We start from the raw sequence: 13,363 nt of genomic DNA on the forward strand, positions 1-13,363 counted from the left end.
CGCTAAAATAGATCAATTTCTAGCATAAAGCATCAAATTTTATTCATTCTTTCTATCATGAGAAAGATCACAACTTGCATTTATCAAATATCAAGAAACAGGTCAGTCCTTTTTTTGGTTTAACAGATTTGCTAAGCTATTGATATTGTAGTAAACAAGGTACATTCCAAATCCAAAGACAAGACTTCAAATAGAATATCCAGATTCCAACAAGGCCAGAAAGAGCTGGGACATCTTGGCTACCTACCCTTGCTTATTTCAAACGAATAGTTGAGCTCCAAATGACATCTTTTGTCATCATCCACAAACTGCACAACAACAAGAATCCACAGATAAACCAAATTCATCAAATATTTGCCTATGTTGTGGATGAATTCCTGGTACAGGCAATAGCGCAAAAAGGACGGACACAAAAGCAAAATGTCTCTTTTACCTATGTTGTGCGGACTCTCCAAAATGCCACCACATTCGTGTCTGATAAAAAGCCACTACTTTTGGAGGATCCGACACGCACCCGTCGACATTTTGGGAAAGTTCGAGTAACATAGTTTTACACTACAGATATATTTTAACTACTTGTAAATCGCTATTTACTTCATTTTCTTGGTAACCAGATTAGGCTTCTTGCAGGCACTTACATGTTGTAGGTCACCTTAATTTGGTAGTGTAAAAACACCATGCACTATCATGACCAACACACGCTCAACAAGAATGTGATGTGAACTCTACTTATTCAATATGTAACTGCAGATGTTTCAACATTTCTAAACACAAGAAAGATATGAATGTCGAGTCTCACATATATCATCTAGCGCCAATCGAAAACAAAGGGAAATTTAAAGGTTAAATCTGTACTATCTTGAGGACACACTAGATCTATATCAGTGGGACGTTAAATGTTAAAACTGTTCTACATTTATTCTTGTGGACAAAATGGACTTATAGCATGCTTCATTTTGACTAAAGAAATGAAAAATACTGACTGATATTGGATACAGTAGGAATATAAATGCTCACACCTTAAGTTTAGCTGTATATGTTCCTCTTGCAAGTGCACCTGATGGAGTGGTCTCCTCTTCTAACATATGTATATAAGGTTCTCGCTGAGGAGCAAAGGTGCCCAGCATTCCCTTACTTTGATCAACTGACATCAAATGAACAAACAATGATATGTAAGGAAAGAAAATAACAGAAATAAGTGAAGAGCGAAAGTAGAGGTAGCACTTGTTTAATTTTAATTTAGACTTCCATGCCTAATGTTGGGAAAAGAACCTTGAGCCATTGTGCAGCACTTTTAGTGACAAAGTGAATCAAGTTGATACAAATGCATGAAATTGATGAAAACTAAAATCAAAACTAAAGATAATAGAATCAGAAAGGCACAAGAATTGAATATGTTCAGCAACTATAAGGTCTACATCCATGGGGAAATGCCGATATGGATTGTTCTTTCACCATGAGAATATTAATAAATTTTACACTTGGATTTATAGTCTCCAATCCAATCGCTATGAGAATAATTAATAAATTTCACACTTGCATTTATAGTCTCTAGCCAACCCAACCGAAGTCCCTTGCACTCTTTCTAACTGATGAAGAACCAGTGACCAAACCTCTTCCTTCCTACTCTCTCTAGTTCTATTCCACAATTGGCACACCTTACTTTATCAAAAAAGAAAAAGAAGGCACACCTTGCCTCAAATTGTCCGCAGTTTTACAGACACAAATGTATCTATACCTCCTGGTAAAGGGAAACCAAGATAAGGAAAAACTACTATGCGAGCCCATTCATACATAAACCAAGGGAATTCCATTATCTTAGAAAACAAATCAGGCAACATTTGTTTAGATTCCAGCCAAGGAATGGTAAGAAAGAGTCTGCAAACTTGGAGACCAAGTCGTTTGGTCTCTACTCTAGGCCAAACTTGGATATCGGGCTTCACGGAACACCTAGCAAAACCATATTCCATTTTAACTGCTTCACGAAAATCACACACAATCTACATGACTAATAATTCTAAAGTAATGATTCAATTCACACACTATAACATGGTCTTTTCAGTTGATAAATGCACAACTCGAAGAACTCCTCTGCTAAAAAATAAAGGTATCATTTGTCTGAAAACTACAAATGAAAATGCTAGTATTAAATCCCTTCGGTGCTCGACTGTCCAACAATGCATTCATAAACAAGGGAGAGCAAAAGAAATAGGAAATGCAACTATAAATCAAACCTTGAAGACCGGCCTTCCATACTGTATTTGTGTAAGCCAAGCCAGAAACAATATTGTGCAGAACACTAAATGTTAGCTTAAGCCGGTACTCTGAGCCCTCCCTGAGGGTAAAAAGAACAGATTTGCTCTGGCCTTCTTTAACAGGCAATGGAGTATTTATCTCCTCAAAGTCGGAGGAAAGAATTCCAACTGAGTGGAACTTAACTTCAGGTTCCATTTGTCCTAAAAAATTGATCCAAATAGTCATTAAATAAGATTTAAAGGCTAATTTCCGAGTAAATGGTGTGCTATGATTAGGAACACAGCTTGTCAAAAAGACAGACAAACCATTTAAGTCACTTTCCAGGCAACCAAGCAGCTTCTCTTTCCACCTCCTCAAGCTCTCATCCTCCTGCGCAAACAAGAATAACCATATGGAAATTCAAAATAATGAAATATGGAAACAGATTTACTGAATCTTCCAATGCAAAAGACGATTCAAATTAAAATAATGTAAGGCAAAAAAGATCTGACGGAGTGAGCAAGAATCAAGGTAGATTGAGAAGGAATGCCCTATATGGTACAGCATAGAAATTTCCGCAAATGAATTTTCCGATGCAACTAAGAGATATTTTCAATTTCAAGAATGTAAGGAGAGAAAAATCCCACTGGAGTAAGCAAAAATCCAGGCCACTCCAAGCCAAACTTGACACCAAAGCAGAATAAGGAATACTTAGATGTCACAGCATAAAAATTCTCTAGATTAAATGTTGTCAGTACATGAATCCCAAACGAAAATCACTTACTGTATTCAGGGAAAAGCTCAAATTCACAAAAAGCACCAAACAAACCTTTTTTATCCTTCATAATATCAAAATTGGTGGTCCTATTTTGTCTTTTCTTCTTTTCCACTTATTTCTTTTAGGGGGTGGGTTGATGCAAATTCAAAATCACTTCCTGACGAAACAACCTACATCACCTAAAGCAATGATCTTTGAAAAAGAAATATGCAAGACATCAACTAAAATAACAAATACATATATAGATGCCAAAACCAGATAAGCGGAACCCTAAAATAATATAAGGAATTGAGACACACATGATACATCAAAAACACATAAAGATAACAAAAACAAGAGAGACCCATCGTCTATTTTCAAGCTGTAAGCCAAATAAAGTTCAAAGCTCTTTGAGTTTCAAGAGAAGCAAACAAATGGGGGTGAGTTAAACAAGAAAACCAGAGGTGAACTGAAAGAGAGAACCTTGTCCTTTTCAATTTGATCTTTGAGAGAAAGGAGAGGACCAGGTACATAACTTGTTGTAATAATATCAGTAGCAGAATCTTGATTATGCTCATCTTCCTCACTATCTCCCTCTTCTAACTCCTCCTTTCTCTTGTCTTCACTAAAGTTAAGGCCACGTGATGGACCTGCTTCCTCTTTGTTGTTGCCACCCTCCATCATTCTTGATTATCTCTCTGTGTGTTGGGGTTATGAGTAGAGGGCAAAGTGTATTCTAGCAACAAAGGATATAGCAGTAGGGACAGTGAAGATTTTGTTTTGACAATTATTGAAGAAGAAAGAAAAAGGGGGTGCAGAAGATAAGTCCAAATTTTCAATTCTTGGAGACAAACATAAAACTCTTATCTGTCTGACATTTGTTTTCCTGTCTCTTGTCTTTTCCTTTTCTTTTCGTGGGGGGCGTGCTTTTCTTTTTTCTTCATTTAGTTATAACGTTGCAAGGACTTTCTTTTTCCTTCACATACTTAATAAGGAAAATTTTCTTTACTAATACTTAATAAGGAATCAAAAAAAAGAGATCTTTACCCAAATAACCTGTTATTCATCGTTTACTTTTCTAGCCATATACATAATTTATATATTAATTATATATAATTATACAAAAATAATATATAAATTATGTATATATTATACCTTCACCGCTTATTTTTCGTTTAAACGATTGGGTGAGCGGCTATTTAGATTAATTGTTCTCAAACTTAAGAGTGGTGGGTGATAAGTATTTCCCAATTCATATTCATTACTAGTTAGTAAGGAATGATTTATCTCGAAAACAAGTTTTTGGTATAAATTCGGATTAATCGGGTGAAAAAAAACTTGGGTAGTCATGAATAAAGACCACATAGATTTTTTTTTTTTTTTTTTTTAGATTAAAAGACTATTTTATATATTAGTTAAAGAAGAGTTACAGGGAACTGTTGCCCTAAGGCAGTTACACAAAATGAAGTAACAGTGCTACTGCTGGCACTAGTGTGCCATTCTATTTGACTATGGCTACTATAACTCCGAATGGAAGTACAAAAAGTGGTGTGGTGCGCTACTAGTAGTAGCTTCGTTTGATGGTATACAAAAAGAGTGCCTAGTTTCCGACAACGGAGTAATATTACTACTAACATGCCTAAGTCTACGATGCCCCAGCTAGTCTTTATTGACAGTTTCCAAAACAAACGAAGGTGCATGTGCAAAAAAGGTAATATTGCTTCCTACCGGTTCCATCCCAAACTGAGCTAGTTGGTTTGCTACTGTGTTTTTCTCCCAGTAAGTGTGCACTACAGGTGAATCACTCAGTTGGCAGATCAGGAATCTGCTATCATTTAGCAATGTGAGTATATAGTAGACTGACTTTGAAGCATGGTGATTACCTCTTTTGCGTCAAGGTGGATTTCCAGTGGGGTGAGGTTGTGAATGACTGCTATTTGTAGCCTCTTAGTAGCGTCATTATTTCTATATTAATAACATTGGTTGCTTCATGCTTTCCTGCGTAACCCATTACCCAATTCCCAGAAGCATCTCGAAAGACATCACCAAGCCCAGCAAATTTATCCGATCTTCTCATTGCTCCGTCATTGTTTAACTTGAAGTAATCCTGTGGTGGAGGTTCCCATTTTACATACATAGGAATCGTGGCGTGTTTGTGATTAAAGCTGCGTGTTAGGTAGAAATATTCGGAGGCTAGATTGTAAATAGTATTAGGTTGAGGCATGAGCCTTAAATTTTCAAAATAGTTTTGATAAGTTATGTTTCTTTTGTTTTGATGATTAAACAAATTTCATATGAGAACCAGATAGGGAACGTGATACAACTAGCTACTCCGCGTTTAGAACAACAAGTCAAATGTCTGACACACGTTTCAACGGAATCAGTTAAGGGAATTACAGAGGGAACAAGTAGATATCAGTTCCTCCGGTCATTGTATAAGTCAATTCTTACAGCTATTTTAGCTGCTGCACTGCACACGCAACAGTACATCAGCATCGTTGAAGCATGCTGTATACCAGACACTCCCCTGCATCATCTTTGATGACCTCACTTATATATTACCAACATGAGGCAAGGAATTACACACACTTGCAAACCTTAAGACATTATTTACTCTCAAGTGTGCGACCGCCTTCACTCTCTCAAAGGCATTGAACAACAAAACAACAACATAACGAAGGACTAGATCCCAACATTGATTATATCGTGCGTCCTTAGTATTGTTGTGTCTTTGTTTATGTTATTCACTTGTAACTCTTACTCATCTTATTTAAAAGCATCTCGTAGGACACATTGTAAATCATACACCTTATGGCTGTATTGACTAGAGTTAGACAAGTGGTTTGCTTTGTAATAGAGTTATTACAAAGAGGCTTGCAATATAGTTATTGTAAGTATGTAAGGGATTAAGAGTTCAATTCCTAGGTTACAATAGGTTGTAATCTAAAGTTGCTTAATTAGTGAAGTTGAAATCTTACTAAGGTAGGTCGTGGTTTTTAATCCTGTGAGCTGGGAGTTTTCCACGTAAATATCGTTGTGTTATTTACTTACTGCTGTGTTCTGTAGGAACTGATAGAGAACCAGGTTCTCTATACAATTTGGTGGACTCTTAGTTTACAATAATTGGTATCAGAACGGGTTCTTTCTATAAGGCTAACACCTAGAAAGGATCTACATGGCTGCTCCACCAAATTTTGAAGAAGGTCAATCAACCTACAGACCACCAAGATTCAATGGACAATACTATGGCTGGTGGAAGACAAGAATGCATGATTTTATCATGGCAGAAGATTCGGAGCTTTGGGATGTTATCTGTGATGGACCCTTTGTCCCTATGAAGACCATTGGCGAGATAACAGTCACAGTTCCAAAGACAAGGAAGGGATATAATGATGCTGATCATAAAGTCATCGAGAAAAACTTCCGAGCAAAGAAGATCCTCGTCTGTGGCATTGGACCAGACGAGTACAACCGCATCTCAGCCTATCAATCTGCTAAGGAGATCTAGAAGGCTCTCCAAACTGTAGACGAAGGAACCACTCAAGTCACGCAGTGAAAAATCGACATGCTCACTACTGAGTATGAACTCTTCAAGATGAAGGAGGATGAGTCCATTCAGGACATGTATACTCGCTTTACTTCTACTATCAATGAGCTTCACTCTTTTAGAGAGATTATCCCAAGGAACAAACTGGTTAGAAAAATACTCAGTGTGTTACTTGGTTCACGGGAGAGAAAAGTTAATGTTATCACGGAAGCAAAGCTGACGATTGACGAGCTCATTGGAAATATGAAAACCTACGAAATGAAGAAGAAAAAGGATCATGAAAGAAGAGAACCCCAAAAAGAGAAGAACCTGGTTCTCAAGGCAGACAACAGTGACTCAAGTGCTGATGATGCTGACATGGTCTATCTTACACGGAGATTTCAGAAAATGGTTCATAGAAATGGAGATATTCCTAAGAAATGTAGCTCTAGCAGAAACACAAAAGGCTATGTTTGCTGTTACAAATGCGGGAAGGCAGGACATTTCATCAAAGATTGCCCTCTCCACAAGTAGGACCATTACAAGCACAACACAGACAAGACGGCTAAGAGGAACCCGGTCCTTGAAAGGAAATTCAAGAGAAGAGATGCCACTGATAATGTTGTGAAACAAGCTCTTTCCGCCTGGAGAGATTCCTCTAGTGAATCTGAGGGTGATGATGAACAAGGTAACATCTCCATGATGGCCGTTGAAAGCGAAGCTGCAGAATATGATTCCATATTCACACTGATGGTAAAATCTGATGAAGATGATGGTAGCGATGAGGTAAACTTTCTAGATGTTCAAGGAAATTTGAAGTCTTATTCTCAAAAGAAGCAGGTATCTTTAGCTAATGTCTTAATTGATGCTTACCACAATCTCATTAGTAATAAAAATATTTTAACTGAAGAAATATGAGAGATAGAACGTGGGAGAGATGATTTACTGGTCGTAATTATTGACTTGAAGGAAACAATAGAGGAGTTAAAGAAAGATAAAGATACTTTAACTGAGAAAATCAGAGAGATAGAACACGAGAGAGATGATTTTCTTGTAGTAATTGTGGATCTGAAGGAAATAGTAGAGGAGTTAATGAAAGATAACATCCCTTTAAAAACCTCAATGGAAAATTACATGAACTCCTCAAAAGGAAAGGAAGTGGCGCGTGAGGCACACCTTAAGCTTGAAAATGAACTCAAAAAGGTAAAATTGAGTCTTTGTGTTGAACTTGAAAGAAATAGACAACTTTAAGAAGATTTAAGAAGGGTTAAAAATGATTTAGATAAATCTCTAAAGTGGACCTGGTCCTCTGACACAATCACTTCCATGTATAAAAGTAATTTGGGAAGTAACGGGGGGAACATGCAGGGAATCGGGTTCCAAAAAGAAAAGGCTCCCTACAACCCACATAGCAAGTATATTATTGTGCCTGATAATTGGATTTGCACTCACTGTGGTAATACTGGCATTACAAAGATTCTTGTAAAGCAAGGTTTCAGTCCCAATAGAAAAACAAAGTTTTTGTTGAAAAAGTATCTACTGCTAAGGAACATGTTTCTCTTAAAAAGAAATGTGTGATGCCTGATTGGACAAAAAGAAGTCTAATTTGGGTTCCTAAGTCTAATCTCTGATTTTCTCGTGCAAGTAGTAGTGAAAGAAAGCAACCAAAAATGGTACATGGATAGTGGCTGCTCCAAACACATGACTGGAAGTACAAATGGTTTCTTTTCACTCAAAGCCCTGCAAGGTGGGAGTGTGTCCTTTAGAAATGACAAAAAAGTATACATTCTGGGAGTTGGAAAATTTAGGAAAACACTCACTCACTCAATTAAAAATGTGTATTATGTGAATGGCTTGAAATACAACATGCTGAGTGTCTCTCAAATCTGCGACAAAGGAAAAAAAGTGAAGTTCTTGTCAAAGTATTGCACTATCACCAATCTTATAACTGGTAAAATGGTTCTGGTTGCAAAAAGATTTAAAAACATCTATGTTGCAAACTTTGAGTCTATAAATAGTGGTGATCTAACATGTCTGAGTGTTGTTGATGATGATGTTGAACTATGACACAGAATATTGGGACATGCAAGCTTTACTCTGTTGAACAAGCTGATCAATAAGGACCTCGTTCGTAGGCTGCCAAAGTCAAAGTTCAAAGATCACAAGGTGTGTGATGCATGTGTAAAAAGGAGGCAGGTGAGGTCCTCATTCAAGCCGAAGAAGGAAGTGAGCACCTCAAGGCCACTGGATCTTCTTCATATGGATCTGTGTGGACCTGTGAGGATGCCCAGCAGAGGAGGAAAGAAATACATTTTCGTTATTGTTGATGACTATTCCAGATTCACATGGACCTTATTTCTTAGAACCAGGGATGAAACCTTTCCAGTATTTGCTACTTTTGTAAAGCCGATTCAAGTGAAAATGAGTCATAATGTTGTGAGCATTAGATCTGATCATGGTACCTAGTTTGACAATGCAAAATTTGATGAATTCTGTGTTGAAAATGGTATGTCATAATTTTTCTACTCCCAGAACACCCCAGCAAAATGGTGTTGTGGAGAGGAAAAATAGGACTCTTGAAGATATGGCAAGGATAATGCTAATTGACAGTGGTGTACCAAAAAGCTTTTGGGCTGAAGTAGTGAACATTGCCTGTTATCTGATTAACAGGTGCATGATCAGGGCCATCCTAAACAAGACCCCGTACATATTTCTCAATGGGAGAAAACCAAAGTTGACTTACTTGAGAGCATTTGGATGCAAATATTTTGTTCTCAATAATGGTAAGGAAACGTTGGGAATATTTGACGCTAAAAGTGATGAAGGAATCTTTCTTGACTATTCTTCAGTAAAGCATACAAGGTCTTCAACAAAAGGACTCAATATGTGAGGAAAGCGTATATGTAATCTTTGATGAATCACACCACTCAAGTGGGAAAGATTCACATAATAAGAATGATAAAGATGGAGATTATTCAAAGGTCCATGGAGAGGTTATTGATATGGCAAACGGGAAGGTATATCTAATGAGTCGAGTCAAAGAGTCCAGTGAAGAAGATGCAGCAGAACTTCCAGCTGATTCAGGAGAACCTGGTCCATCTATCACAACAATTGAAGCTGAAAATAGGGTTGCTAATGTTGTACTAGGTACTCCCGATACAGAGCAAAGAAGTGGTACTCACACCTCCATCGATGCCAATGATGGGCCTCACATGGCGGAACCTGGTCCCTCCCATCCTGAGACTCGGGTGTCTAACTAGAAGCACAAATGCTCATATCCTCTCTCCAAAACGTAATCACTCATTTGGATTCAAGGATTCAGACTAGATCTAAGACAAGAAACATGTTTGCTTTCTCAGTTTTTCTGTCTCAAATTGAGCCAAAAAATATCAAGGAAGCATTGAAAGATGCTGATTGGATTGCTGCTATGCAAGAGGAGCTCTATCAATTTGAAAGGAATAACGTGTGGAACCTGGTTCATCAACCTTCAGATAAAACAGTTATCGGAACTAAGTGGGTGTTCAGAAACAAGCTTGATGAGTTTGGCAATACCACAAGAAATAAAGCCAGACTAGTGGTCCAAGGCTATAATCAAGAAGAAGGAATTGATTATGATGAAACTTTTGCTCCAGTTGCAAGAATAGAAGCCATCAGAATTCTCATTGCTTTTGCATCACATATGAAATTCAAATTTTTCCAATTGAATGTTAAAAGTGCATTTCTGAATAGATATTTGAAGGAAAAAGTTTTGGTCAAACAACCACCTGGTTTTGAATGCCATGAACATCCTGAACATATCTTTAAGCTTGATAAAGCCTTATATGGATTAAAGCAGGCCTCTCGTGCATGGTATGAAAGGTTGTCCAGGTTCCTTCTGGAGAATGACCTCACTAGGGGAAAAATTGACAACACTCTTTTTCTAGAGAAAAGAGGGAGGAACCTGCTAATTGTGTAGGTCTATGTTGATGACGTCATTTTTTGTGCAACGAATGATTCTCTGTGTGAGGAGTTTGTAAAGCTTATGGGAAGCGAGTTTGAGATGAGTATGATAAGGGAACTTAACTTCTTCTTAGGACTACAAGTTAAGTAAACCTCTAAGGGAACGATGATAAGTCAGCAGAAATACATTAAGGAGCTTCTGAAGAGGTTTGAGATAGAAAGCTCAAAGACAATTGATACTCCCATTGCTACTGCCACTCGTCTAGACATGGACGAACCTAGTTCCCCGGTAAATAAAACTATGTATCGGGGTATTGTTGGATATATATTGTACCTAATAGCCAGTAGACCTGACATTGTGTTTAGTGTTAGGTTGTGTGCTAGATTCCAATAAAATCCTAAAGAATCTCACTTGAAAGATGCTTAAAGAATTCTAAGGTATCTCAAAGGAATGCATGACCTGGTCCTATATTATCCCTCAGGAGACAAATTTGACTTAATTGGGTATGCTGATGTTGATTATACTGGCTATCTGGTGGATAGAAAGTGAACATCTGGCATGGCCCATTTTATGGTATCATGCTTGATTTCATGGGGTACGAAGATACAAAATTCTGTGGCTCTCTCTACTGCAGAAGCTGAATATCTGGCAGCTGCCTCATGTTGTGCCCAACTGCTGTGGACCAAGAAATAATTAGAAGATTTTGGTGTATTTTCTGATTATGTGCCACTGATGTGTGACAACACAAGTGCCCTCAATATGGGAAAGAACTCGGTTCAACATAAGAGGACTAAGTACATTAATGTGCGACATTATTTCTTGAGGGACAATGTTGAAAAATGACTTATCTGTATGAAGTTCTTCAAGACAGAGGACCAGGTAGCCGATATTTTCACCAAAGCACTGAGCAGAGAGCACTTTGAAAAGAATCGACTGGAGTTGGGTTTGATCAAGTTGAACTAAGCGTCTGGTCCCTTGATGACTAGCTAGGAAATGATGGTAAGGTGAACTGCTAAAAAATGTTTTCTGGCAACTTCTAACTCAACTCTATACCATTACAGGTAAACAAATATGGCAACTACAGGACAAACAAGCAGCTAATGACATTGCAATTTTTAGAAGGATGATGCTCATATTTTCAAAATTAGTTAGGGAACCTGGTTCCCATGACTCAGGTTAGTAGTTCCTCGTACACTCATACGCATGTTTGAACTGCTTGTGTGCCACGACATTAAGTGTTTTTGCCTTTTCCCATACCTCTTAAACCCAAACGACACACCCATTACAAACCGACATGTCTACCCATTTTATTAAATCAGGTCCATTTGTAATCGGTCCCTCTTTTCCCTCTAAATACCCCCAAAGAGGCCAATCTCTCTCATAAATGTCTACATCAAACACACTTTCTCTCTGAAAACCTTCTTCTTGTGTCTTCACTCTCCAAAAATTGACCATGTCTTCACCACAATTTGAGTATCCAAAAGCCACCACTGAAATCCCTACCGTGTTTTCATCTCATAAAGCATAGCCATCAGGATTGAAGCCCCAACCTTCACCCTCAGAAACCCCAATTTCCAACCAACCACCACCTCCAGTTTCCTCCCCCACTCCATCCAGTTCTGGTTCCCATCGCAACCAAAAAAATCAAACTCCTAAAAAGTTTGTTGCTTCTCCCTCACCTTCTGCTACCATAAAAATAATGGAAGTAGAGGAACCTTCATCCACCTCCTGTTTTTTCCAAATCACAAAAGAACTAGTGGAAGGAGATGAAGGTGCAGAGGTCTCTAGTCAACGTGTTGAGGAAGAAGTTGTGGACAAAGTGGTTGTCACTGGTCCGGGTGGTGATATGTTAGTATCTGGTGTATTTGAAACCCCAACCATTCAGGGGTTTGATCTGAATGTTTTATCGTCATCAGGTAATGCTCCACTCGCTCTTACTAATACTACATTGTTGGATAATGAGGGTGAGAAAAATGAAAATGTTTTGACTGTTGTTGCTGAGGGAAGTCCAGTTGGGGATTCTACGTCTGGTTGTGTGAATATTGGGGTTCAGGGGGGAGAACAAGGGAATGGGGACCAGGTGCTTCAAAGTCACAAGGCACCGGACAGTACTATACGGGAGCTTACAGAGGGACCTAGTCCCTCTTCCCAAGAGGAGTTCTCTACTACTACTTGGGATGAAACTTCATGCTCTACTAAAAAGCCCCTGGACAGTACTGATCCTACCTCTTCCCCTTACCTTGATGCAACCTTCTTTTAGAGATTATGTACCCTGCCATGAAGTCAGTATCGGGGGGGAAGGAGATGAAAATGAGGAGGACTATGACAATTTATCTGTAGCCCTTTTTATTGCTGCTAGGAGTGATGGAACTGTTATACAAGGGTCTGTTTCTAAATGACCCACCACTAGGCAGCAGAAAAAGGTTGCTCTTGACAATGCTCTAAAAGAGAATAAGGAGAAAAAGAAAAGAAGAAGACTTGTGAAAAGTAGACTGGTTGAACTTCTATAGGATGTGCCTCCGGCAACTATTGTGGAAGTAGAGGATGGGGAGTTTCATGAGGAACCTGCTCCTCTTGTCCGAAAAACATCTAAGAAGGTTGTGTCTGTGAAACAGAAGAAGGTATCATCTGCAAAGGTTGCTGAAACTGGTGGCCAAGAAAGTGTTGAGAAGGAGAAGTCTGGTGAGAAGGAGAAATCTGTTAAGAAGGAGAAAAGTGTTGGGAAAAATAAGTCTCTCAAAAGGAAGCCAAGCGGCGGTGAGGAACTTGGTTCCTCAAAGAAGGCCAGAGTTGATGTGTCTGAGCTTGAAAGGAAAGCAAAACTAAAAAAGCGCTAGTTATGTGGGGCAGAGTTTTTGACACTGATATTCTTGACAAATCTGTAATGAGGCAGTTGTTTGAAATC

General features: G+C 38.4%; 1 protein-coding gene across 1 annotated transcript; it reads right to left on the bottom strand.

Moving 5' to 3' along the window:
- Positions 1-56: 56 nt before the first annotated feature.
- On the bottom strand, positions 57-3,852 carry LOC107820524 (rho GDP-dissociation inhibitor 1-like). Its single transcript, NM_001326067.2, has 5 exons — positions 3,476-3,852; positions 2,562-2,625; positions 2,235-2,456; positions 1,020-1,144; positions 57-308 (listed from the first exon to the last, which is right to left on the bottom strand). Exons 1-5 carry the CDS (start codon positions 3,674-3,676, stop codon positions 240-242), a joined length of 681 nt encoding a protein of 226 aa, NP_001312996.2. The 5' UTR covers positions 3,677-3,852; the 3' UTR covers positions 57-239.
- Between the last annotated feature and the right edge of the window lie 9,511 nt (positions 3,853-13,363).

This window comes from Nicotiana tabacum, chromosome 19 (genome assembly GCF_000715075.1).
Source record: "Nicotiana tabacum cultivar K326 chromosome 19, ASM71507v2, whole genome shotgun sequence".
Lineage (NCBI taxonomy): Eukaryota > Viridiplantae > Streptophyta > Magnoliopsida > Solanales > Solanaceae > Nicotiana > Nicotiana tabacum.